Raw genomic sequence first — 26,268 nt, forward strand, 5'->3', positions numbered from 1 at the left:
TGGTTTTAGTTACTTTAATCTATTCTGGTTTGTATAAACACATTTGGGACGTTGTTTACTGCTGGCTGTGTACTCTTTTGGGCAAGAAGATGTCCTTGATTCCTGTCTCAGGCAGTGTTTCTTCTCACTTCATCAGAAATTGGTCCGGATTGACAACAGACATTTGTGTTTTTAAACTGGCTGCTAGGAGTAGTCGCAGTGCCACAAAGAAAAATAGGAGACAGATGTCCCTAGAAGTGTGTAGTGAACGTAATCTATTCAGAGTAGTAGTTTCCAGTGGGCTAGCAGCAGGGAAACTTAAACACAAGGATTCAAGAGTCAGTCTTCATCTGCTTGTGCTTAAAAATGTGTGCTTTTAAAAAGAATCATCTATAGAAGTCTTTCATGATCTATTGTGGATTCTACTGAAACCTTTGCAATTAAACTTCTGTAACTCGCTTTGCTGAGATGGTTGTGTCTGCGACTGTCTTTGCTAACGTTCAAGATTGATGTGCCTAGGTTTATGTGTAAAACTTACTTTTTGATGTAGATTAAAATACGACCAAAGTAAGTGCCATACTTACTCATGTTCTATTACAGCCCACACAAAGAAAACAAGAAAGTTAAGACTCAAGGTCTATTCTATAATTCAGGGTTTTTACTGAAATTTGAAGGCAATTTAAACCACCTACTTATTTCAAAGGTAGTATCGATAGACCACCTGCTGTTGACATGCACTAAGAAGGATGGAAGGATGTAAATGAGTTTTAGTGATTTGCCTGCCTTTGAATACAAATGAGGCTAACAACCTCCCATCCTGCACTCTGGCAGTCAACTACCAGAATGTTTTCAGCATGCTTTATTGGAAAGTGAGTATTGTCATCATGAATTATCATTAGACTTTTGTTGTTGTTGTTGATGACTACTTGTTAACAGTGGGTAATTCAAGTATAATTCAGTTAAAATATTTCAGGTATGTCACTATGTATTTTGTAACCGGCATTTGATAAGGAAAAGTACTTCCAGCTGAAACTTGGGAAGACTTCTCTTACCTGCACAAAGGTGACTATTGAAGGATTTGTGGTAGAGAGCGAGATTTAAGATGAATTATCTGAAAGAGGGAAGAGAGGAGAAGGCTGCCTGTCCCCTGTCCTATGGTTGTAAATGTAGTCTTCCAAGCTCAGTCAGAGTTTTCAGTCTGTCCAGGGAAGATGTGTAAACTTGTCTAATGGTCGTCCGTGCTTTTCTGTTGAGAACATCATGAGACTTGGAAATTAAATCAAAGATTACAGAAATGTCTGGAAGTTTTAATGTGGATGTGGAGGCTTTTGTGATGAAGACATTATTTCTTCTAATGGCCTAACAAAAAACTAGGAAGCAAACGATTAAGAGCAGGAAGAGCTCAGTCACTTTTTGGGCTGATGAGATAAAAATCTGAACAATTGGGACTGTCCCTTCGGAATAGCACAGATGGCTGCTGGGGTAGGTTTTTGGACTGATTTCCATTCATTGTTTTCAGTGACCCTTCTTGAGGAGCCTGAAAGACATTTTTAAAGTTAGCACCTCTTCTATCTTCACTTGTAAATTGTGAAAGCACTCTACTGTGATTCATCTGTGGTTGCAGACTGCCACTGGCTGTCTCTTGCCATCGTATCAGCCATCCCTTTGAATATTTGCCACCTATTCCTTGTTTTACACGTGGCTTTAAAAGCAACAGTTGCCACAAAGAAACAAGCTATTCTAAATGACAGCTTACATTGTCTTTAAGATCATAGGTCAAAATGGAAAATGAAGGTTTGGTCATGATTTGTTAGCACCAGATACTATCCTAATGTCTTCGTATACTGATTTTACAGTTTAATTCACCACTATAAAACTTCCAAGTCAAAGAAATGTCAGCTTGTGCTTAAATGGGCAGCTGTCATAGCAGTAATTTGCTTATGAGACGCTTTTCTTTCTGGAAGACTAGTCTGTGTCTGTCTTGGTTCCTATCAAAAATAAACCAATTTCCTGTGGAAACTGGCATAAATCTTTCAGATTGTTTCTTCGTGTTTTTGCAGCATTTGTCAAGAGTTGCTGTTAGCTATAGCTGGGTATTGTCTCCTGATGAATTGTAGCAGTGGATGAACAAAACAATATTAATCTGGTTTTGTTAATCCTGTTTTGTAATTAAATACATCTTTCATATAAATTCTGTTAAGATTTGAATGAAAGGAGATTTATGGAAACATGACTGGCTTTTTATAAGATAGTTTTAGGATTATGAAATCAACACTGGGAAAAAGAAAAGTTTGACTTGCTCACAGAGCAAAAGATTTTCTCTTTGTTATTCTTTCTTTGCTGGTGCTATAAAAAAAAAATATAATGAGGGCATTCAAGCTGGGTTGCCTGTGGTTTAACTCTAATTCTATAGGCTGCACACTCTTTCTCCCCAAAATCCCCACAGCAAGTGACCTTGTCAAACAAAAGTGTGGAATAATGGGAGGCAGCCCAGGGACTGTGGCTCATTTACAAGCAGCTGTTTGCTACTGTCAGAACAAAGGCAAATCAAAGTTGCATTAACGGGGTATGACAGGCACAGTGAGCAACTCCCCAACAATGTTCATCCTCTTGTGTTGTTCTGCTTATAATATTGGTTTGCCTGAAGCAGAAGATGGTCATAAGGTCAAGTCAGACATGCATGTTTTCAAAAGCCTTTCAAAATTGCAGACATTTTTCAGCTGATCAACTATTGATGTTTTTTAACAAAATTAGCATAACAGCAAATAAATACATATTTATGTGCATGCCTGGCTTTTTGTGTGAGAATCAGAGCCACACAGAGAATTAACAATTATGTCTTCACAGCAAGATAAGTTTGTAGTGTCACCTGGCCTTCCCCTCTTGGCTGATTCAGCCAGTCCAAGAACTAAGGCAGTTGTAGGTAATGTCGCTTTTGAATTCCTACAGGGCATCCAAGCACGTTTGGAGGATCACTCCGTCTTCTGCATAGCTCTTGTAGTTTACTGCTCGACTAGAACTTTTCTCCGCACCTTGCACGATAGCACTGATTTGTCTGACCCTTTGGTAAAGAAGTTACATAAATGACATACAACCTTCCTTGAATTTCTGTTAAAAGTGTACCCTGAATCCCAAGAAACAACATCACGAGCAAGACGTACCCAACTTAGTTGAAGCCTAGTAATGTGTAGTTATTGGGAAAACTCAATACCAATAAAGAGCACAGGAAATTTCTTACAGAATAGTGGAAGTTTTTAGGCAAAAAGGGCCAGAATCCAGTACATGAGTGAGCAGTACTCCCTAATCATGACTTAATGGAGTACGCAGTAGGAGAGTTTTTAGCCATCTGAATGATGCTGTTGCATAACTTGAGCCTGTACCGCTCAACACCAGTCTGTTGTCCAAAATCATTATGATTCAGTTAGACTTGCTGAGAATACGTCAGAGAAAGGCTTGGGAAGAAAGGAAATTCAAATAGAAAGGACAGGAGAATTATTGGACATGAACTTTATAACAAAGCACACAATAGGCAGCACATTCCTCAGTGTTTATTGTACCTCACGTAGGGTGATAAAGGCTGAAGGCAGAGTGACTTTAACAGTCCCTGAAGTGCAGTATTCCCTGAGAAATACACAGTTTAAAGTGCCTTACTGCCATTATGAAATTTATAAATAAAAATAAGGAAAGCGGTAAGACTTACACATTTATTGGGCAAATGGATATGACTACTACATCGTTAATAGCTGGTCAAAAAGATCTATTTGTTCCAAAAAACAACTGAGAAACAGTTTTTTATATTTAGCAAGTAGTTTACTACGAGTGTAAATTCCTGGATTGCCTGATTATTTTCTGATAGGAAGAGGGAGACGAGGAAGAGGAAGAAGAGAAAAATGCTTTAAAAGTAAAATGTACTTCAGATTTAAGGCAACTGTGGAATACATTTTGGTAATGACATTTGACATCTGCTATATTTCTCAATTCAAACACGTTAAACCCTTTTAGAATTTAACAGTTTAAGTGAAGTTACTTCATTTTCAGCCTAATTTGCAGTTTAGCTAGGTATGTTGAGAAGGTACAGATATGAATAATGTGGATAAAGGCCCATTAAGATACGGACAGTGTATCTCCTAACCTTCAGAGACAGTGTGCTTGAATTCTAAACCTTTTAGGGGTAAAACTTTCAAAAGTGCAGTGGCTTGCATGCACACAAAGTTGTACTGACAACATCTTTTGAAGTGCTAACATGAATGTGAATTTAATTTAATTTATTCTCACAAACTTGCAGTTCTAGCTGTATGTGTTATAGTATCATGTACAGGTGCCAGCCAAGATTACAGCTCCATTGAGCTCTACTCATCCAAAAAGTTCTATATTTATCAGCATGGAGAGCTTGTCGAGTTTCCTCTTTCACTGCCATTATCATCTGTTTTGAAATATTCAAAACCTTAAGTGATATAGAAATCTAACCCGGTGTCCAAAGCACGTTGTGTATTTTTAAGTGAGAAATAGAACTGTACTTGTAAAAGTGTGCTTGCATTTAGCTTAACACTCAAAATAGAAGAACACAATTTGCATATGAAATTTGATAATAATAATTTCCTTCTTTGAAAGATTCAGATTTCTTGTACCGCTCTAGATGTCATACAATGTGCACCAGTTTTGTGTCATCACCTTGTAGTCAGTATACTTAACAGTAATTAAAGAAATTGAGATTTTATTTTGTTGTGAATCAATCTGTTGAACTCACATGACAATACCCTAAATTCCTTTCAGTTAATGGCCCTACTCTTGCTGGGAAAGGAGGACATTTTGTGCATTACTTTGCTTGAATAATACTAACAGACTAGCAGATGGTCACTTTCCAACTGGTTTGCCTTGAAAAAGGAAATTAAAATACTATAGTGCCGGGGAGAGATGTTGTAATGTGTCCCTTTCAAATTAACAGGTCGTTTTTTCTGCTATTTTATGATTGTAAAATAGCTCAATGTCACATAAAAGGTTAAAAGCTGGAGTAAATGGCATCATGGGAAATTTGAAATAAATAGGGTCTCATATGGTTTATGGCTCTATACTTGAACACACAAGGAATATATTTCTTTCCTTGAAAAGGCATTCTGTAAGAGTTTGCCATGTTAATAGGAATTGTGGTCACAATAGATTCTATTTAAAGTAGTTTTAATTCACAAGGTAACATTTTTTTGTTTATTAAATTACTCCTTGCAAAGGCCACTTGTTCAGACTGTTTGCAAGCCTAAGAGAAAATGTGGTATTTTCAGAAAAAAATTGAAGCCACAGATTCCAGTTCATTGAATTACTCTGCTGGTGTTTTAGTGGTTACTTTTCATAAAGTACAGACCTTCAGAACTGAACAAGTTTGAGACTCCAAACTTCCAGGTATTTCATATTAGTGCCAAATTTGTTCTTTGTGGTAAAACTGCCCCCACTATGATGTTCCGCGATGTCCTACTTCCAGCAACCCTACCGAGCAAGACTCAAACCCATTGAGCTCCTGTGTCTGTCCCACTGGCTGGTTTATTGCTGTGCAGGTGAAGAAAACCCGCATAAAGCTTCTCACTAGCTACCTGGGTGAGATAACCCTCATTTCTTCTTTTGATAAGCCATCATCTGTGGCTGTTACAAGGTTAGTGTCCAAAGGGCTTAAAATTGAACCGTAAAAATCAAAGGTTTTCTGATTTATAATTCTGTCATGGCAATGAGAAATGTTTTGTCTTTCAAAATCATTAGCAGTGGTAACCTTTAAAATTACAAGTCTCGTGCAGCTACAATGTTTTTATGTTGAATAGGATATCAAGACAGTTGTCATTTTTGTTTTGAATGGGGGATTGTGAGCTACATCTAACTCCATCAGGGACCTGGAAGGAGAGCTGGGAAAGAAAAGAGACACTGGAACATTCTCCTGCACCCAGAGCTCATTTTTCAACATGAAGTTTGTGTAACTTTCACAAAAGGGAATGCTGTCGTTCGCTGTTTTGGAGTTTGTTTTCAGTCTTGTCCTACTCTCCCAGAAAGAGGCCTATGGATAAGTTGCCTATAAATGAGCCTCACAGCCAGTTTGTTTCAAAGTGCCCTTAATTTTTATTTCTGATTTGCTTCCAGTCATCTTTGCTTAATATAGTTGATGATCTATGAGGAAATACAGAACACATTGCCTGTATTTCTTAGTATATGAATAGCAATGGTAACTGCAAAAAGAGGCCATTCAGGTAGGTGATGAAGCCTGAAGATATAATTTCCCTAAAAGCTAGCGCAGGCCAATTAAAATTAATAACCATGTCTTATAACTGCTGCAGGAGGGCGTTGTGGGTATTTCTGCATGATGCTTAACAGGGACAGACTAAAACAGCATTTGAGCTCAGAACTGTTTGGAAACTGCTTATCTACAGTTTAGTGGTACCACGTCCAACCTAATGCACCAAGACCTGGCACCAGTCGACGGTCAGCTCGGCGCTACCCTGCAGCACAGCTTTTGGCCAGCTTCAAGTGCAGACAGCAAGTTTGAGTTTGCAGCAGCAAGGGAGGCAGCATGCCACCGCACCGTGCCGGCTGGAATAGACATAAAGGGATGGGACACCCTTGGCTTCCACCACTGTGGAATAAACTGCCTCCATTTCAGTTCATACCGTATGAGTAACAAGTTGGTTTCAGGTAAAGAACCAATGATACCTTGCAAAAACTCCCTGCATAATAGCAAAGTTTATTGAAGTCCGGGGATTAGTGTTGTAGAGAATAAGAAGTTTGACGGCTTTTGTTCAAAACTGCAGGAGTCTAAGCAAAAAGGGGAAGACAAACGACGATGGATAGCAACTGCTCAAACAGAGGAGATCAAAATTCTATAGAATTGACAAATCAAATTGATCATGTGGAAAATTTTTCAGAGGACAAATATCAGGTTGTTATGGCTTCCTACCAACAGAAGTGACGGAGGTATTTTTTTCACAGTGGATTATTATGGAGCAGGGTCTGGGTAATATTGAACACCTTCTCCAGCATGTCGTGTCACTGGGAAAGCCAGTGACACTGTTCTTTGAATCTTGAAGAATGTGAAATTCTTGGATGACAGAAATAGATTGTCACAGAGGTGTTTAGCCCTAAAGGTTCAAAATCACTGAAATTTAGCAAAAGACATAAAAATAAACTGGTTGCTGTCATTGTGCTCAGGAATCCAGACAAATTTTCCAAATAAGAATAAAATAGTGGTGAGTGCCATAGTAAATTATCTGTAAATCAGCTAAAGGTCTTTTTTCTTCTGATGGATGCTACATGCGTATTCTGCAAATGAATGTGTTTATACTCAAATGGCACGTTCATTTGCTTTTACGTTATCTTTTCTAATGGAAACCTTTATTTGTACTTTTCAGTTTTTTTCTTAGGGTGATTGAGTTTGAGAGGCATATACAGTGATACAGATATTAATATGCATTATTGTAATTTGCTCTAATTAATCCATAATTGTACCTTTTTAACTGGGACAACAACCAGAGGGGCTTCAGTTTTTGAATTATGTAGAAATAATTCTTCCTATATGTTATTTAGGTTTTATAGCTGGAAAAGGTATTTAGATTAAAGAATATTTTGAGTGAATAGGAAGAGGCAGGACTCCCATTTCAGCTTGGATTATTTCATGATGCTCTGATCCTATGAACTGTTTTGGAACAGACGTCAAAGATGAATTTGCCTGAGCTCTCTTAGCTACCAAACACCTACATTGTGCTTCCTGGGAAGAGGAATATGGATGGGATTTGGGCTGGGTTTGGAGGAGGATTTATTTTGCTTTGACTGAGCCTGCTCTGAACAAGCATTTATTGCTTTTTATGCATTGCGTGTCTACAGATCTGTTGAACAAAGGTTTTTACCAATGTCCTTGGTTTATGTTGGAATAGTTGAATATTACAGCGGAAAAACTGTGTTGCACCATATGTTTTCTTGAGATGTCTGGTTTATCCACCACCACCAACAACAACAAAAAAGGATATGACAGTTGCTAAACTAACAAAATTAAACAAATTGCTTTCTTTGAGTAGTAGCTGAACAGACAGAAAACAGTGCTGTCAACATGTTATACCCCTTTAAGTAATGGATAAAAATAAATTTGCAAATTACATTTACCCAAATGTGATGTCATTATAAAGTTCAGGAATTATATAGTGGGGATCCAGAGTGTCCCATTGAAACTTGGATCCTGAGCTGAATCCTTTGCATTCTTTAAGTACTGAAGGAAACAAAGATCATTGGAATGGCATACAGCAAAAGATTAAAATCGCCAGGGTTTATCAGTTACTTTTTGTTACTTTTAACATATTTTGCTAACATTAAATTTCTAAAAAGATATTCAAGAAACTGGGTTTTGTGGTTGCTGCTTGGAGTAGGATTAGGAATTAAAAGAAGATTTATCCCCTGGTAAAGTAGCAAGGATACAATCAACTAGTTGCAGCATTTCACAAGAATCAGCTACAATTCTTCCTTTAGAAACCTTTCTGATAGTCTTTTTCTCTCTGTAGTTCATAAAAGGAAATGTTAATGTTTTTTCCTTCCCACAATCCTTCCCTGTCTGTCTGGATTTTCTTTTGCTTTAAGTCAGCTGGGAACATAATGTACTTGCCCGTTGTTCCTCCTATTTCCTTACTTTGAAGATACTTCCTCTAAAACCTGCTTCAGGATTTCTTGAAGGATGAGATAGAGACTAATAAAGCTTTTTCCCCGTTTTGGTCTTCCTGGTGTTGAAGTACTGGGAACTGCTTATGCTCAAAGTTTGGTGTGTATCTAGTGGTGATGTGTGATTACACCAAAAACAAAAGGAAAAAACAAGTTTGGATATGTTTATAAAAGGTAATTATCATCGCAGAGGAAAAGACAATGATGCAGTAAGCTATGTGAATGACTTGGCGTGGAGTCAATTTTTAATCTATTTTGTTGTGCTTTCCTTTCCCTGTTCATCTCTTTCATAGGCATCTTAAATGTCGACAAGTAAAATGAACGGGTGGTTCCTGCTTCCAGGAGCGTGTGCTCAGGGGATCTAGAGATTCCTGGGACTTGTGACAGGCCAAGATAACCAGGCTGGAGATGTTAGCAACATTAAATTAGGAATGCCTTGCTAGTAAACACAGCTGTTGAGACCTTCCAATGCCACGAGATGAAGCTGGCCGGTCCCGTTTCTCATCTCTGCATCGATGGCAGCGTACTGGAGCTCACCAGCTAATGCCCGTCTGCAGAGAGGAGGTGGACGGTGGTGCGGCCCCACTCCACCAGCTCACGGCGAGTGACGGGGCTGCCTGAGAGGAACAGAAAAGCTGCGTTCTCAGCCCCTGACCAGAATGCACGATAAGGCTTCATGTCAAAAAGGGCAAGACTGGGCTCACAGCAATTATGGCAGAGGCATATTGGTTTCCTTGACAACCAGATTGAGGATTCTTTGTGATTTATTATTTACCACTTCAAACTCTCGTTCTCTGATTTAATTAGGGAGAGGGATTTTCGTAAGTCCCCTCCCTTCCAAATTTGAATACCCCCACACTGTTGTTAGGACCAGCTACACCTATCCGAAAGCTTTAAACCAGCTACAAATTAGGCTCAGCATTTAGCATTTGGGATTTGAGGCAGGCCGCTCAAACGGCAGTTAACTGAAATTCAGTGGATATTATGTTGGATGATGACTTGTTTATCTGTGCTTACTAGCAGGGATAATGGACATCTCCACTCACCACCTCCCCTTCTGCCCTCCCCAACCTCCCCCCTCAGTTTTTCAAAGGCAAGGGACTGCAACAAGTGATGCTTCTGGATTGTCCTTAGAGCTATGGGAAAGATAAAATAGTATCTGCAAGTGACAGTTTCCCTTGCTTGGGCAATTCACATTATTTTCTCCTTGAAGGCTTTATTAGCAATACATCAGCCGCTGTTGTGTAAACAAAGAGTGTGTTTTGATACTTGGGAGGTTTTTTAGTACTAGCAGTTGGAGAGGTATTTGAAACAGAAATCCCCTCCTAAAATGTGTCTGAAGATGGGAAGTACAGTTATTCTGCTCTAACTTCGCATGTATTTGAAATACGTATTTCCCACATTTATAAAGCAGTGACTGAATCGTGACTTACAGGGCCTGTTCTAAATTTAGGAATTCAGAATAGAGTTTTGAACACAATAATATATATAATAGAGATTTTTATTCAAATGTCATTGGCAAATCTGGGTCATTATATATCAAGACTGAAATTGGGTCCTGCAAAGGGCATTTTTTCTTAAAGTACTTTCTTGGGTTGCATATTTTTTATTTCATATTCAGCATGAGATGTCTGCTGCATTTAATAAAATAAAATGAAGGTCACAGAAGATCACTAGTTTTCCCGTAATGTGTCCCAGTAGATGACTGGAAAAAAGGTAGTGATTGAAACGGGTTGAGGATCCTCCATGCAGACTACGTAGAAAATTTGTGTCATTTTTTAATTATAGGGAGGAAGTTTAGCTGTAATTGTGTTTGTTTCACTCTGTGTAGTCTTTCAGCTGTACCACCCCCATTTTAATTTTGAAAGTTTATACACAGTTTGTCATCTTTACCGCAGGGAGTTCCTGAAGTGAGTCAATAGGTGTTGCTCTTCCTTTGGTGGGCTGAACGTGAAGCTCATTGAGTCAGTAAAGACTTACAGTGACCTAAACACTCTGTGCCAAGTCCTAGCTCCCTAATGCACCAGTGCCCCATTAGGCTGTTGAGGGAGCTGCTGAAGATGCTTCTTTAAAATGGAGCAGTATAATGAAGCTCATTAATGCATTTTTCATTAGAACAACAATACTGAGTGTCCAGGTTAAATTCTAAGGAATCTATCCTGCACTCATTGAGGTTAATGACAAAGCTCCCAATGATATTAGTGATGCAGGATGAGAACTTAATTGGGGTAATTAAGATTCTGCTTACCTAAAATTCCCTATTATTTTCAAGTAGATAAAATATTACAAAATTACTACTCTGAAGAGTGTTATAATGTTGGATCTCAACACATCCTTCAGAGATGACAGCATTTCAGTGGGAGAGAACACTATTTCCGTATTTTGCATTTGATTCGTAAAGTACCCTTGTATGTATGTGAAAACCGTCGTGAAAAAAGGGTTCTTTTTCATTCTGGAGTTCAAACATTGTCTTTATTGTGTATTTGAAGGTGACATGGGCCATATGCTGCTGAGACCTGGTAAGGATCTGGCCTTCAAACTCAGCAGTGGCAGAGAGGGAAAGGGCCCTGCAGCAGCACTGTGGGACCCAAGAAACTGCAGGGAGCAGTTTCACTGGACACAGCTTGCATTGCGGTGGTGCAGACTTAATAAAATTGCTGTTTGTACCAAAAGAAATGCAGCTTGCTTACCGAGTAGAACAAACAGGATCTCCAGCTTTAGCGCCTGCCAGGGAGCCCAGCGCCTCCGTTATAAATGATTATGTCAGGCCGCCTAATTTAAACAGTTACCTCACACCTGCTTGTTCCGGCCTCCTCCGGCCACCCCTCACCTCCTCCCGCCCTCCCCGGAAGACAGCAACTCCCTCCTTAATTAGGCTGCCGCAGCGGCGGCTTTCATCGCGCTCTGAGCTCGCTCTGGAAATTATCTTGATTAATAAAACTCACCGCTGCAGAAAAAACAAACATGTAAAGGGATGCGCGAGTGGAGGGACCCGCCGGGCCGGCGCGGTGGGCCGGGCCGGCAGTGGGGTAGGGCAGGCCGGCGGTAGGCCCGGCCGCTCCCGGGCAGCCCCGGCTCTGGGGGGAGAGCCGTCCCTTCGGAGCCGCGGGAGCCCTCCGCCTGTTTGTACACCTGAATAATGTATCGAGAGAACACGGCACTTTCGGTAGGAAAGCGTCAGTTTAGGTGGTGTGGAAGAAAGTGGAGCAATCAGATCTTTTCTCCTTCACAGCTGCAGCCTCCTGAACACTAGGTTTGGATACGTAGGGTTTTTTTTTTAAAGAAAACTGTGGCCTGGTACGGTGAAGCACTATGCAAAATGCATTAATGAGGGAGGAAATTACTTTCTACATCTTTAGTACCGGTGCAGTACTTCTGTCTTGTTGGATATTGAGCTTTTACTTGAGCACCTAATGATGATTTTTTTCCTCTGGTCTGGTACAGAGCTTTGCTACTCCTTTCCTATATTATTGGTTATATTAAGATCAATGAACAGCTTTGGAAGCACAGTCTGTCAGCGATTAGATGTGTGCTTCTAAATACACGTAATTAGCAAACACAAAGTTTTCCTTCCTGTGTTGCGTTACAGCCTGTATTCATCCCCTTTGTTACTCTCTAATGTAAATAGCATTAATTATGGAACTCCTATCACATAATTATGGAAAATTGTTTACTTTCTGTCTTAGTACTCAGAGAGAGATTTCAAGGATCCTGATTTTTCATTTATTTCATTTGAGCACTCATTAGCTGGTTCTCTATTAGCTGAGAGCATTCTTGCGTCCACATTGTGACAGTTGCGGGAGGGGACACACAAATTCCAGGGTTTAAGAACAGAATCCAAATTCAGAAGCCCTGAATTTGAGTCCAGGTGGACGTTAGCTATCCTGTCACTTTATCTCCCTTGTCTTTCATGTTTGCAGTGAGGCATATGGAGACGCAGTTCCTTTATAGGTGATTAACAGCGGTTTTGGCAGGTTGGCAGAGTTGCATATTTCCTTTATTTACTCTGGAAATGGTACCTCTGTTGCCATTCTTACTCCTTGCTGCCTGGCTAGGGAGCATGGTAGAACTGCATATATTCCTTAGGACTCTTAAAATTACCTATTTATTTATAAACAATTAAATAGTTTTCCTTTCTTCATGCAATTTATTATTCAGAGGATGCTTTCAAGTATCTGTGTAGGATTATTCAATGATTCCCAGAATGTGCCAGAACCTAAAGTATGTTGCAAAATCTATGTGTGGTATATCCCTCTCCTCTCTATAATAGTCTCATAGAAATCCACAAATATTTCATAGGAGGTAAGGTCAGGAAGAAAGCCTTTCACTGTGACAGGCATTTTCCGAGATTGCTTGCTACTCTTGTCTCATATCTATTTGTGGGAATATTTGAAGTGACGGCACATTTACCTTGAAGTACATTCATCACATTGCTCTTCTGGTTTTCAAAAGTTATGACTGTGTGTTTTGGTTTAGCAGTTTCATCTGTGGGATCTTGAGCCTTTGTGTTTCCAAGGGTTCTTCTTTCTACTCCCGCGTCCTCAAAAATGTTTCAAAAGCTATACTGAATGAAAAGGGGGATTGCTGTGCTATTTGCATACTCATGAGCGCTCTTTAAGTGGCTTGCCGTCATTAAAATTAACCACATAGTATTTCCACTGTAAATTACTCTGTGACAATTGACTCCACCCTATCATTTTATTGAAACAAAAGAGAGTATATGAACTCTTACATTGTTGCTTGATTCCATTTCTAATGTATATATAATTCTGTTTGTAAACAAGAAAACACCCCCTTTGTAATTTTACAACTGTGATCTCAAATAGTACCATGTGGTAGCAATTGTACAATATTTTTAATTAAATCTGTGATAATTTTTTAGCACTAGGCCCGTATTTGGTATTTTAAACTCTGGCACTTGTAGAATAACATTTTCTTTAAAATGAGCCAGAATTACCAGGGTCCAATTTCTACATTTTAGTGTGATTAAATATTTTGCTTTCTTAAACAGGTTAGGGTATAACTCGTTTAAGAAGGTGGTGTACACCGTACACCAAGGGTTATTATTGGCAACCAACATGTCACCTGCTGGAGTGATTTAACTTTCACCAATGCACATATTCCCAAGGAAATGGTACATCTCTGCATGGTTTCTATCAGCCTCTGAGGTGATGAGCCTTTGGATTTCTTAAAGATGGGAACAAAAGCATATTTCTTTTGTCAGCTCTTCACTCTGAATGCTGCTGATGGAAATCACACCCCCTTTCTTCCTCTTCCCCTGCCCCTCAACACATGGTTTCCAATCAAAAATGATTGAGATAACTGGAAATATAAATTGTTGCCTTAATATATTTTTATAGAAAATAAAAGATTGTTTATTTTTATTCTGCTACCAGCATCCTGTGCAAAGGAAATAATTCAACGGGAAATCCTGTTGACACAGTGTTTCTGACACATCAGCCTTTGTGTGTCTTACCTCCCTGTTTCAGAGGTTGTTTCTGATTCAGAAGCTTCTCCTTCCTGACAGGTGGTGTGCTCAGAGAGTTCACAGTTGGTAAACTGGAGATAACCTCCAGGAGGGGGATTTACAGAGACCATGGGACTTACTTGCCTTGAGAAATCTTGAAGATGCAATGTATTTAATGGCAAGAAAGAAAAGGGTAGAGTGCTTTCTGCAAGCTGGCAGAGGATCAAGTGTGTATGATGTGAAGGAAAAAAGGAAGGAGATTTTTGCAGCCTGAGAACAGACATCTGGCTGGCAAAAGAAAAGAAATATCATTGACAGATGAATACTGTTTCAAACTGGGATAATTTTAGATCAAGAGGGCAAAGTTTTGCTCTCATGCATACAGCTCCCACTGAAGGGGATGGGAAAGGTGCATGCATATGAGAACAAAATTTGGTTCTAAGTGAGAACTGAACAAGACGCATATTTTTACACTAGATATTCAGACTTTCATGTTTAGATCACGTGGTTTCCATCTGCCGTATGTAGGCACTGCTAAAATGCTGCCAGGAACCAGGCTCTGGTTTGGTGACTTTCATTAAAGGAATTAGTGGTTTCTGTCCAGTTTCAGTGTGGCTGGATTCGACGTGCAGAAGCCCATTTTCACGGTTTAGCGTTAATTAGCACTCTTGTGGCAGCCTCAGCAGGGAGGTGAAGGATTAAATGGGCATGAAGACCAAGCTATCTCTTTTCCCATAGTGGTGATTCCTTCTAAACAGACTTGAGATGTGATGGACTAATGTGGGGATGCATGTACGGCTCCTGTCTGGGCTGTTCTTGTTCTGGATGATTAAAGGACTCCAGTCTGCAGGTCTGTCACTATGGCACTCTTTTCTCTCCTGCTATTTAAAAAAACGAAACACAAATCCCAACAAAAACACAATCCAGAAAACCTCTTAATTCTGCTACCTTGGAGAGACATATTCTCGCCTTCTAAATGAGAGGTGAGAGCTGTTTAGGAGAATTTAAATGAGATCCTTGCCAGCCATACACAGGAAGGATCAACGCTGTTACATTAAAAGGGTGAGATGCTGCTGCTCACTTTAGGTTTTGCTGAATCATTCAACAAGGTGCAGAAAAGCAGGTAAGCTCTGAGTCTTTTTTTGCTGAAGAGAGCCTCACAGGGATATTTTTGAGAATTGCATGGAGACTGGAAAATGTAAAAGGAAAATTGTAATAAGTTTAAGTGAACCTGGAAGGCAGGACCCATCCTGGTGTGAGTCAGAGGGCGTAACTCAGGCTTCTGTCCTGAATTTCATTAACCAGACATACCATGTTTTATGTTTATATATGCTGTATATTAAGTACATAATTAGAGAAAATTACTTACTGTTGTAATTCTGCTGCTCACACTGAATCTTGAAAAACACTGAAATTTGACAGATTTTTCAAATTCTAAAACTTTTAAAGACTAAATCGCAATCTAGTAAAATGTAAAAATTGTTAATAAAAAGCCAGCATTAGTCCAAAAGCTTTCTTTGATAGCAATTCTTATTTCTATTTTGTAAGAGACAGGCTTCCAGATTTTAGCCAAGTAATTAAAATGTGAAAAAGTATGTCTGAGAAACTTAAGTCTAGAAACCAGTGTTAAAAATCACCCCTCAACTAATTTATTCAATGAAATAGTTGCCTTGCTTCAGTGTAATTTATGTGCCTGTTTAAATGGTCAAGTCTGTTCTTAAGGACTTTGGGCCTCTTTGTTAAAGCTCAAATAATGAACCTGCTTTCATGTACCTTGTTTTGAGTTAATCCCATTTTTATGAATGAGTTAAAAAAAAAATGAGAAAGATGTCTGTTACCAGAGAATAGATTGTCTTCTCTAAATAAGCCCTTTTCTCTAGATGTCCCCTCCTTCCATCATCTTAAATCAAAATAATGAGTATATACTTCAAATGGCAAGGAATACAGCTGTAGGAGAATATTTCTGAAATTATCGATTCCTGCCTGATTTTACCCCGACTGAACAGTGGGGTTTTGTCTGCCGGGCTGCAGCACGGGCTGGCTGTGCGCTGGCTGCTGGGTTTCCCTGAAAGAAGAGCTGAGTGGTGTGAACTCCAGACCTCTGTGCGGTATCAGAAGCTCTTACTGTGGCAGTGTAATCTTTTAATAGACATGCTTGCCAGAATGACTTTTTTCCTTCAAAGACAGAATTAGAAAGCGTAGTTGTCATTTAAATTGCCTCTGTCTTTGTAGTAGTTGGTAGTGATGTGTTGACCAGGATTGGATAATTTAAAAGCTGTTTAACAAAATAACATGCTTGCCTGTGTGAAATATATACGGTGCTGAGAGACGGGGAGAAAAGTCTCCCTTGACAGAGTTCGTGGGATTCCTTAGAAACTGCAGGCTGCTGAGGCTTTTCTGCTGAATTGTAACAGCTTTGCGGAGCCTGTGTTGAGCATTTGCATGATTTTCAGATGGCGAAGTATGTTCAGCTGTCTCTGTGCACGTACACACTTCGCTGGGAGAGGGAGAGGATTCTCAGCACAGTTTTCGTGGGGCTTTGCGTTTGTTGAACATATATTATTGAAATGCTGCCCAAGATGCATCACTTCATCTCGTGTAGAACTCGAATCATCATGTTGTGTGATTTGGTAAAATAAAAGAGATTGTGAAAGAGACAACTGTAAACATTCTGTTTGAAAAGATGTGCTCTTTTCAAAAGACCTTTCTGTTAGAGCCAAATAACACAAGCAGCAGTATTTCCTTGCTCGCAGAGCATATATGTTTATTTCTGCAAAGATTTGTTTTGGATTCTCAGTTCTTCCAGTATCTGCATTCTTTGAAATAATTTTATATTTCCATGTTGACTTTCTCTGTGCTTTAAGTTTTAATCAAAGGTTACTTGCTTCTGATGTCGAGGAGTACTGATGTTAGCCTGTTTACATTCCACTATTTTTCCTCTGTATGGGGTGAACATTCAAATGTGGTGGTGCCTTTTTCCTTTTATCTACCAAACTTTGCAAACTCTCTTATTACAGACAGCTCAAAAAGATAGTATGCAAGTGGGCAGGATGCTGTGAATTATTAACTTTTCTTTGCACTTTGACAAATTTAGGTTACCTTTCCAAAGACAAATAATTTCTTATGAAGGAATCAAGACCGTAAATAAGGCATTGCAAACTTATATAAAACAATTTTTAGCCAAATGTGAATTTAACGTATTTCTGAAACATGATTCTGAGTTACATTTTTCTCATAGGACTTGTATTTTTTCGTTTCATAGACTAAAGTGTTAAGAGGAAAGATTTTTGTTTGTGATGTTTCATTTAGATTTTTTTCTTCTTGTGTTTTTCTATATGGATTGATCAACAAAGCATTAAAGAATGTATATTACCACTGAAAATCCCCTCTACCTTTTTTTCTTAGAAATGTGATTTTGCAAAAGCAGTTTATTTTGTTCTTTCAATACAGAGCCTGCACTCAACTAATTTGTGAGCAGATAAAACGTGCAGGAAACATATGTTTGCCAGGAAGCTCTTCTGTAATCAAAATGGTCAGCAGGACGGAAACCACCCTCTATTTCTCATTAGGTATTAATCTTCTTCCATTTTTAAAAAAAACCACACACACACAACACATTAATATATACAAACGCAAATGACTCAGAGACAGCATATGCTGCCTTCGGTAATAGACGCTTACTTGAGTTAATGTTTAGGTTGTGCTGGAAGTCCCAGTCGCGGCACCAGAAAGGTCTTTGCGATCGGGAGGCACTGCGCCTTCCTGGGCGGCAGACGGCAGGAGCGGTGGCATCCATGGCACAGTTTGCCTTGAAGCAATTAGCGGGAATGTTGATTTCAACTGCAGGAGGGGAGCCAAGAAGAAGAGGTTGACGCAGGGTACAGTAAGGCAAGCAGCAGACTGAACATAGGTTGGTTAGAAAATACAGTACTGAAAATATTCAGGAGGAATTGCGTTGGAGATACAAAGTTGCTGGTGACAACAGTAATTATTGACAGAGCCACATACTTACGTCTGAAAAGCACTGGAATGATGCAGAAGCAGGCAGTAGCATTCCAATGCCGGTCGTTCAAACTTCCATCCTGTGGCAGTGCATCTGTTTATCGGGAATTATCTCCTGAATGTAAATGAATTTCAGTCCTAAGTCATTGCACCTGTTGCCAAGAGGTATTTATTCCAATCACTTGCCTAAAGCACAGGGAGTTACTGCTTGACGTTTTATAGCTAAAAAAAAAAAGCTGTCGTTTCAAAACCATTTGTTCGGAGAGGAGAAAATGGAGCAAAACAGTTCATTTTACCCTAAGCACTGCTATTTGGCAGTATTCACATTTGCACGGCACAAAGCTGCAATATTGATTTTTCGCTCACAGGGCCTCCCACTATTTCTTTCTTCGATTGTCAGGGTTGCAAGATGGATTGAATTACACTTTGCTTGTTGATATGCTTATTTTTTCTTTGTTGATAGGAAAAGATAACAAATAAAGCTTCAGAATAAAGATCACAGCAGCTTTGTTAGTGGACTTTTAAATTTATTTATTTTATTCAGTTAAAATTTTTTCTGCGACATTGAGATTCCTTAGAGCAGTATCCCCACCTAACGCATGCTGCATTGTTTTGCTTTATTGCTTGCTGCTTTTGCAATGTAACACCTACATTACAGTCTCAGGTGTGTTCTTTGTTGCCTGTGAAGTGATCTAATGCTGCTCTAGTATTTTTGAGGTTTGTCCTAATACAGAACTTCTCATGGATGCCTGCAGGGGAAAAAATTGCAGGATAAAACACATTCTTAGTACTTATAGCAGTTGCCATAGACGATGAAATAAGATTTGCAGGCAGACGATCTCTGTAACAAACTGCGGCGATCTTGTATTTGGATTCAAAGTGTTTCCTAGCAGAAGTGGGGGCTGTGCCGCAGGATCTGCCGTCAGGGTGCCATGCTTGTTGCAGGTAGCTCGGTGTGGGTTTGTCAGCCCTGGCCCCGTAACGGTCCGTATGTCTGACCTGCGGCTGCACGCCCGCTGCCTGCGCAGCCACCAGCCCACATGTCAGCAGCCATAACCTGCGCACCCCCTGCCCTCCTGCAAAGATCCCCTTCGGACAGCTGAAGCCGCTTTTCCCCTCCTTGCTGATCGAAGCCCAAAGGTCTGGGGGGGCGGCCGGACTCCCTCAGCCAGGCCATGGGGGAGCCACTGGCCGGAGGAAGCCCTGCTGAATGCAGGAGACCTCCCCCCCCTCATTGCCGGCAGCTGGAGGGATGAGCTTCATATGGACGGCGTTGACATATGTGGTAGGACGTGGGAATGGCAGTCACTAACAGCATTATATTGGGTCCCACCACGGCTGTCGTGATGGTAATTAATCAAAGGAGCTGCTGTATGCATGTGTGGTGGGGGCTTTGCGCATACCCCTTTCTGTGCCCATTTCACGCCCTCACTGAGCAGCTTCTGTCTTCGTTGTATTAATTTGCTGCATGGGAAGAACATATAGGGTGTTAATGTGATGGATTCGTATTTTAGCTCTTTCCAGTTTTCAGCTCATGATACTTCAGCAAGCCTCTAATAATAGTGTTTGCTACTGCTCATGGTATGTGCAGCCAAACCCACAGCCAGGAGTGAATTTGAGAGGGGACTGTGGTGCTTTCTACAGCAATATGACTTCATCCCTTATTAACAAATACTGGAACACACTGGCAGAGTAATGGTACCCATTTCATGTAGGATGTGTAAGTGGAGGCAGACCTGGTTGCTGTGCTCTGGCCTTCCACTTCCTGTTGTGCCAGGGTGAATTCCTGCCCAGCCCAGGAGCTGGTCCTCTGAGACCTGGTGGGTTCTTCTGCCGCAGAGAGAGGTTGAGGTCAGCCTGGCCTCTCGCAGTAGTTCGCTGTGCAAGGTGGACAAAGGCTGGTGCGAAGGCAGGGGCATGCAGGTAGAGGAGGGGCAGGCGGGACGATGGGCTCTGGCTGCCAGGGAGCCACATCCAGACACTGGTGTGATCATTATCAACAGCTCTTTTTTGCAGTCCTAACAGATAATCATCTTCATACACTAGTTTTAATCTACAGATCATTAATTCAGTAGAAAAAGTGACAGCCTCTGGTTCGTGTGAAAATTTACTATCAAGGGGTTATCTCAAGTTGTTCTTGATCTTTTTAGATCCTTGCTTCCTTGCCTCTTCTAACGCATCATACTTTTTAAGAAAAGTTTATTTTTTTTGCCTTCAAAACACTGTAGAGCACCAACTTTCCATACTTACCAGCTGTTTCTCTCTGCTGTCACAACTTGTCTCAAGCAGCCTGCACTGAAATATTAATGGCTTTGTGCTACAGTATTAGGATGACTTTTCTTAAAAATAGGAGATGTCTGTGATTCTGTTGAAAGTTTAGAAAGGATTTACTATTTTAAAGAAATAAGTATTTAACACTAGCATGTTACCCAGTTTGTCTTCCAGAAGACAGTAGTGCACACATTTTATAAGAAACAAATATTCTGTTTAATAATAATACACAGGCAGCTGTGTACAAGAAAGAGTAGTATACAGCTACTGTTGGTTTTTGACACAATGTATTTTTTCCATGAAGAAATGTCTGTAAAAGACAAAACATCTGGATGATTATCTGGACCATTGTTTGGTTTCTAAAGCATTTGATACTGCTTCATTACTCTTAGAGAAGTTACCTGTTTTTAGGAATTCTCTCATGCAGAAAAACATGTTAAAAATGAGAATTCCCTGAAACACATATGTAATTTTTGGAGGGACAGGGAGATTTTATACAGTGCACATCTGCAGTTTGCTGTACTGATCATTTATGTATTTGTTCAAAATCTTATCTGTCTGTGGTTTAATTTATGTAAAAGGCACTGTAAGGAGCACTGAAGTTGAACAGGTAAAGTATTGGCATGTATATTGGACCTGGTGGCACAGACATGTCTCTGCTTGGGTCATAAAATAGCTAGGCAAAAGAAACGACCTCTGCCCGGAGAAAGGAAGATACAAATTAAGCAAGACTAATGAAGTTGGAACTATGGCTTTGTTTTTTTTTTGATGTGGGTTTTTTTTTAGTTTGTGGTTTTGTTTTTTTTTAAATCACATGCATTTGCAAATCCTGCCTGCTGTGCTGCTTCCCACTTTCAGACACAGCCTGTGTGACTGTGCCCGAAAGAGGGGAGAAAGAAGCAGGGAGAAAAGAGGTGGGAACGGGAATGTGCAGTGTAGCCACACATACAGGTGCCACTGTCTGCCCTGGCAAGGGCTGGAAGAAGTGAAGAGGAATTTCCTCCTTTCCCAGGTTTAAGACACAGCAGCAGCGGTGTAAGGATGTGACAGTTTCCTGAAAGATGCTTCACTTAACATGGTACCAGGTCAAACTGTTTAAAGGTGCGCTTCTTTTAGCACACCAGTGAGAGTTAGTGCCTATGTGACAGGAAAAGAATAGTCCAATGCAATATATCCTTTAGGCTCAATCCCTCTTTTTTTTAAATTTTTTTTTTTTTAGGTTTCAGCCGAGCAGCACTACCGTTTGGTTTGGTAAGGCGGGAGCTCTCCTGCGAAGGCTACTCCATTGACCTCCGGTGTCCAGGAAGCGATGTTATTATGATAGAAAGTGCTAACTATGGACGGACAGATGACAAGATTTGTGATGCTGACCCTTTCCAGATGGAGAACACAGAATGCTTCCTTCCAGACGCCTACAAGATTATGACACAAAGGTAAAAATACATATACAATTTTGAGGACTAAAGAGGAAAAATGCCTGAATTAATACAATAAGAGGTATATACTGTAGGAAATGCTGAGTTGTAGTTGCCAGTTTGCTATTGAGGTAGTATTATTTCTATCTAATAATAGTAGAAGGAAATAAAAACTACCAGTTGCCATGAGAGAGGGCTTTTTCAGAATTCCATGAGCAAAAGTTAAAAAGCAGAAAGATAACTGCAAGGAGAATGGAACAATTCACTTCTTTGGGGATTCCCTGTCTCCTTGTCTTTTAGGTGGTCAAAGAGCACTCAAAGTGTGTCCCAATGGCTGCGGCGTTTTTCAGTAACTTCTGAATTCCTGGCAAAGTTACACATTTCCTATGAATGCAGTAAATTGTTGCTGTAGTTCCCACCTGTAAAATGCATCCAATGGAAAATGCCAGGATGATTATAAGTCATTATACATGTGTGTACAGAAGCATATATGCATATAAGCACAAGTTACATTATGTCTTAGTGACAGTGATTGTCATTCAGAGAAGACAGTCAGTCAGAAGAGCCAGTAACAGTGGTTTTAGTACAAAAAGTGCATCAGAACTAAGATTCACAGAAATTCCTGTGCTACAGGCTGCATACGGGCAGCAGTCACCTAGTACTGACAGTTGTGGAATTGTCAGCTCAAATCAGTCACTGGCGTTGTTACTGGCTTAAACTGCAAGCCTGAACAAGTTCAGGTTGGAAGTTTTCCTCCCAGTGCATTTTTCCTAGGGTGAGGAATCTGAACAAAAAGGGGATAGGAACAGCCTGAGAGCTTTATGGTGCCTGTGCACACATACGTCAAAGGGAACATGCAAGTTGTCTTGCATGCTGTGCTCCATTTACTGTGTGTTGTTTGAACATGGTAGCCCTCAGTAACATATAGTCATGTCTTAAAAATAATCTTCTGGTTTGATGTCCTAATTCATTCAAGTTGCCATGAGTGTGACTTGCCATTTTTTATCATCTTCATGTGAATACATGGATGTATCCTGGAGGCCATCATCAAGCAAGTGGAAGAAAAGAAGGTTATCAGGAGTAGTCAGCATGGATTCACCAAGGGGAAATCATGCCTGACCAATCTGATAGCTTTCTACGATGACATGACTGGCTGGGTAGACGAAGGGAGAGCTGTGGATGTTATCTACCTTGACTTCAGCAAGGCTTTCGACACAGTCTCCCATGATATCCTCCTAGGGAAGCTGAGGAAGTGTGTGCTGGATGAGTGGTCGGTGAAGTGGATAGAGAACTGGCTGAATGGCAGAACTCAGAGGGTTGTCATCAGCGGCGCTGAGTCTAGTTGGAGGCTGGTGACAAGTGGTGTCACTCAGGGGTCAGTACTGGGCCCAGTCTTGTTTAACTTCTTCATCAACGACCTGGATGAAGAGTTAGAATGTACCCTCAGCAAGTTTGCTGACGACACCAAACTGGGAGGTGTGGTAGATACACCAGAAGGCTGTGCTGCCATTCAGCGTGACCTGGATAGGCTGGAGAGCTGGGCAGAGAGGAACCTGATGAGGTTCAACAAGGGCAAGTGCAGGGTCCTGCACCTGGGGAGGAACAACCTCATGCACCAGTACAGGCTTGGGGTGGACCTGCTGGAGAGCAGCTCTGCGGAGAGGGACCTGGGTGTCCTGGTGGACGACAGGTTAACTATGAGCCAGCAGTGTGCCCTGGCTGCCAAGAAGGCCAATGGGATCCTGGGGTGCATCAAGAAGAGTGTGGCCAGCAGGACGAGGGAGGTTCTCCTTCCCCTCTACACTGCCCTGGTGAGGCCTCATCTGGAGTACTGTGTCAACTTCTGGGCTCCCCACTTCAAGAAGGATGAGGAGCTACTGGAGAGAGTCCAGCGGAGGGCTACAAGGATGGTGAGGGGACTGGAGCATCTCCACTACGAGGAGAGGTTGAGGGAACTGGGCTTGTTCAGCCTGAAGAAGAGAAGGCTGCGAGGGGACCTTATAAATGCCTACAAATATCTGAAGGGTGGGTGTCAGGAGGATGGGGCCAAGCTCTTTTCAGTGGTGCCCAGTGACAGGACAAGGGGCAGTGGGCACAAACTGAGGCACAGGAAGTTCCGTCTGAACATGAGGAGGAACTTCTTCTCTCTGAGGGTGACGGAGCACTGGAACAGGCTGCCCAGGGAGGTTGTGGAGTCTCCTTCTCTGGAGATATTCAAGACCCGCCTGGACAAGGTCCTGTGCAGCCTGCTATAGGTGACCCTGCTTCGGCGGGGGGGTTGGACTAGATGACCCACAGAGGTCCCTTCCAACCCCTACCATTCTGTGATTCTGTGATTCTGTGATTCTCTACTTCTGTAGGCAAATAGTTGGGCTAGATCTCAGGCTTCATTTTCAAATGCTGGAGGTGAATTAAGGATATTAGGCCTTTTATACTTGTTCTGTGTTCAACCTGTGACTTGTTCTGTGATCAGTAAGGGAAAGGCTCCATCGCTACACTGGTAAAAAGGTAATATAACTTCTCTAAATCATGTTTGAATTATCTTTTTGTGGTTCTAGTTCGTTGTTGTTAATTAGATCAAGCCAGATTTCCATTGAGACTGCGGCAGCAGTGTCATCATCCTCTAATCTGTCAACTCCCTGTGAAACCACCTTCAATTGCTTTTGTAAATGTAGTGCCTCTCTGTAGACTTCCTTGTTGTGTAAAATGCATGTTGTGTTTTGATCAAAGTCCTCCTTATGTTCCCTGCAAATACACAGATTAAGGTAGTCAGAGACAAATATAGAGGCAAAATCTTGCTTAACGTGACATCAAACTGTTACTGGAAAGCTGAAATTTCAATCCTCTCCTTTCAATTAATCAACTGTAAGTTTATGATAGCAGGGAGTATTTAACTTCCCCAGTCTTCCACTCATACCCTTTTTTCAACAGAGTAAAATGAAGTTATGATCACATGTATGACATTGGTTCAGAATATCTATGCTCAGAGTTTTTAATTTTTGTTCTTTCTTTTTGTCTGAATAAATGGCAAAGATCATTTGACACTTCGCTTTCTATTTTTGTCTGGCATTTATAGTAATTTGGAAGTTTGTTTTCATAGTTTTCTTTCTCAGATCGTGTTGTTAAGTAGAAAAACTCTCTTGCCTTGTTTAATCTTTTCTCAAAATTGCTCAATTTTGCTATATTGCTATCATAGAAGAATGTTGCAAATTTCTTATGAAATATTAAAAGTTCCTCTATCTCATTTACTTATAACTGCATTAGTGATCATAATTTTTTGTTGTCTAAGGCAAGCTATTGTTTGGTACTCTGCACATGTCCTTGATCTGATATCTAAAAGCATCACATCAGCTGCATTTTGATGGCAACAATTGCATAGAAAAATCTCACCTGAAGGACTATCAGATTCACTGGTTTTATTTTTCTTTTTTAAACTGACTAGAAAAAAACTGTTAGAACATCTGATTACAGGGAAAACTTCTCTTCCATACCTTTAGAAACAAGCAGCAATAGTTTCTGCGTTGCTACTTAAAATCTTACAGTGTTTACTTTTAAGGACTAATGACATGTTCTTATCACTTCAGGCAGCAGTGTTTTCAACACTGCGTTTGACCACTCAATTCAGTTTAGACTTGCGGTTAAAGGTAGTTCCTTGGCAATTATTAAATGCTCATCATTCATTTGCAGCATTACTCCACAGCTTTTGCACAGCAACTACATTTACTGCAGTTACGACTTGAAAACACTAGCTTAATGTGATCAACACTGTGAAATCTGAAGATCGAAAAATAAGATGAGGTTTCCAGTTTAACACAAAGCCGTGTAATCACATGCCCTGCTCCCTTTCCAGAGGATGTGAGATAGTAGCACATAAATTTTTCCAGTATCCACTGGTGCATCAGCTCCTCTTTCTCAGAACAAGCTGCTACTTAATCTTTTCTCCCTCCCTTTTCTTTCTTTTCTGCAGTTCTCAAAAATTTTTAACATAGTGCTTTCCGAGGAAGCCTGACTAGAACACTAATGACTTCACTGCCTTGCTTTTACCTTTGTAAAGTAGTTATTAAATTTTTAGTCCCTGATTGAAATTACATCCCAATTATTCTAGAATAAAGTCTTTCAGATGTATTTAGATTCTGTGTAAACTTCAGATTGCCACGCTTAAAATTAAAGCTTTGAAGAAAGAGACTAGACCTTTAGAAAATCCCTCTCCCCTTTCACACTTCTCTGATAATTAACCCCAGCGTTTGCACACAGTCAAGTTTGAGAGATCCTACCACGCGCTAAAGCTGAGTATAGAAATACGCTTATTTCTACAATATTTGGTGAGGGAGTGGTGTGATTGGCAGAGGACCCACGTTTCAGGCAGTTAGATCTTAAAACAGTTAAACTCCTTGGTGTGCCACGGTGCTTTAGCAGGGACAAATCTCCTCTATTTTCTCTTCGTTTAAGAATAAATTAAAT

The 26,268-nt window shown here is 40.4% G+C and overlaps 1 protein-coding gene across 20 annotated transcripts in view; it reads left to right on the top strand.

The window, feature by feature from the left end:
* ADGRL2 (adhesion G protein-coupled receptor L2) overlaps positions 1-26,268 on the top strand; it is a 159,974-nt gene that overhangs the window by 65,891 nt on the left and 67,815 nt on the right. For all 20 annotated transcript variants that reach the window (XM_075424784.1, XM_075424794.1, XM_075424788.1 and 17 more), the window contains exon 3: positions 21,612-21,825. In XM_075424784.1, coding sequence (XP_075280899.1) covers positions 21,612-21,825 — 214 coding nt within the window. The remainder of the gene's footprint in view (positions 1-21,611; positions 21,826-26,268) is intronic.

The sequence above is a fragment of the Opisthocomus hoazin genome, chromosome 6, assembly GCF_030867145.1.
Source record: "Opisthocomus hoazin isolate bOpiHoa1 chromosome 6, bOpiHoa1.hap1, whole genome shotgun sequence".
NCBI classification, from domain to species: Eukaryota; Metazoa; Chordata; class Aves; order Opisthocomiformes; family Opisthocomidae; genus Opisthocomus; species Opisthocomus hoazin.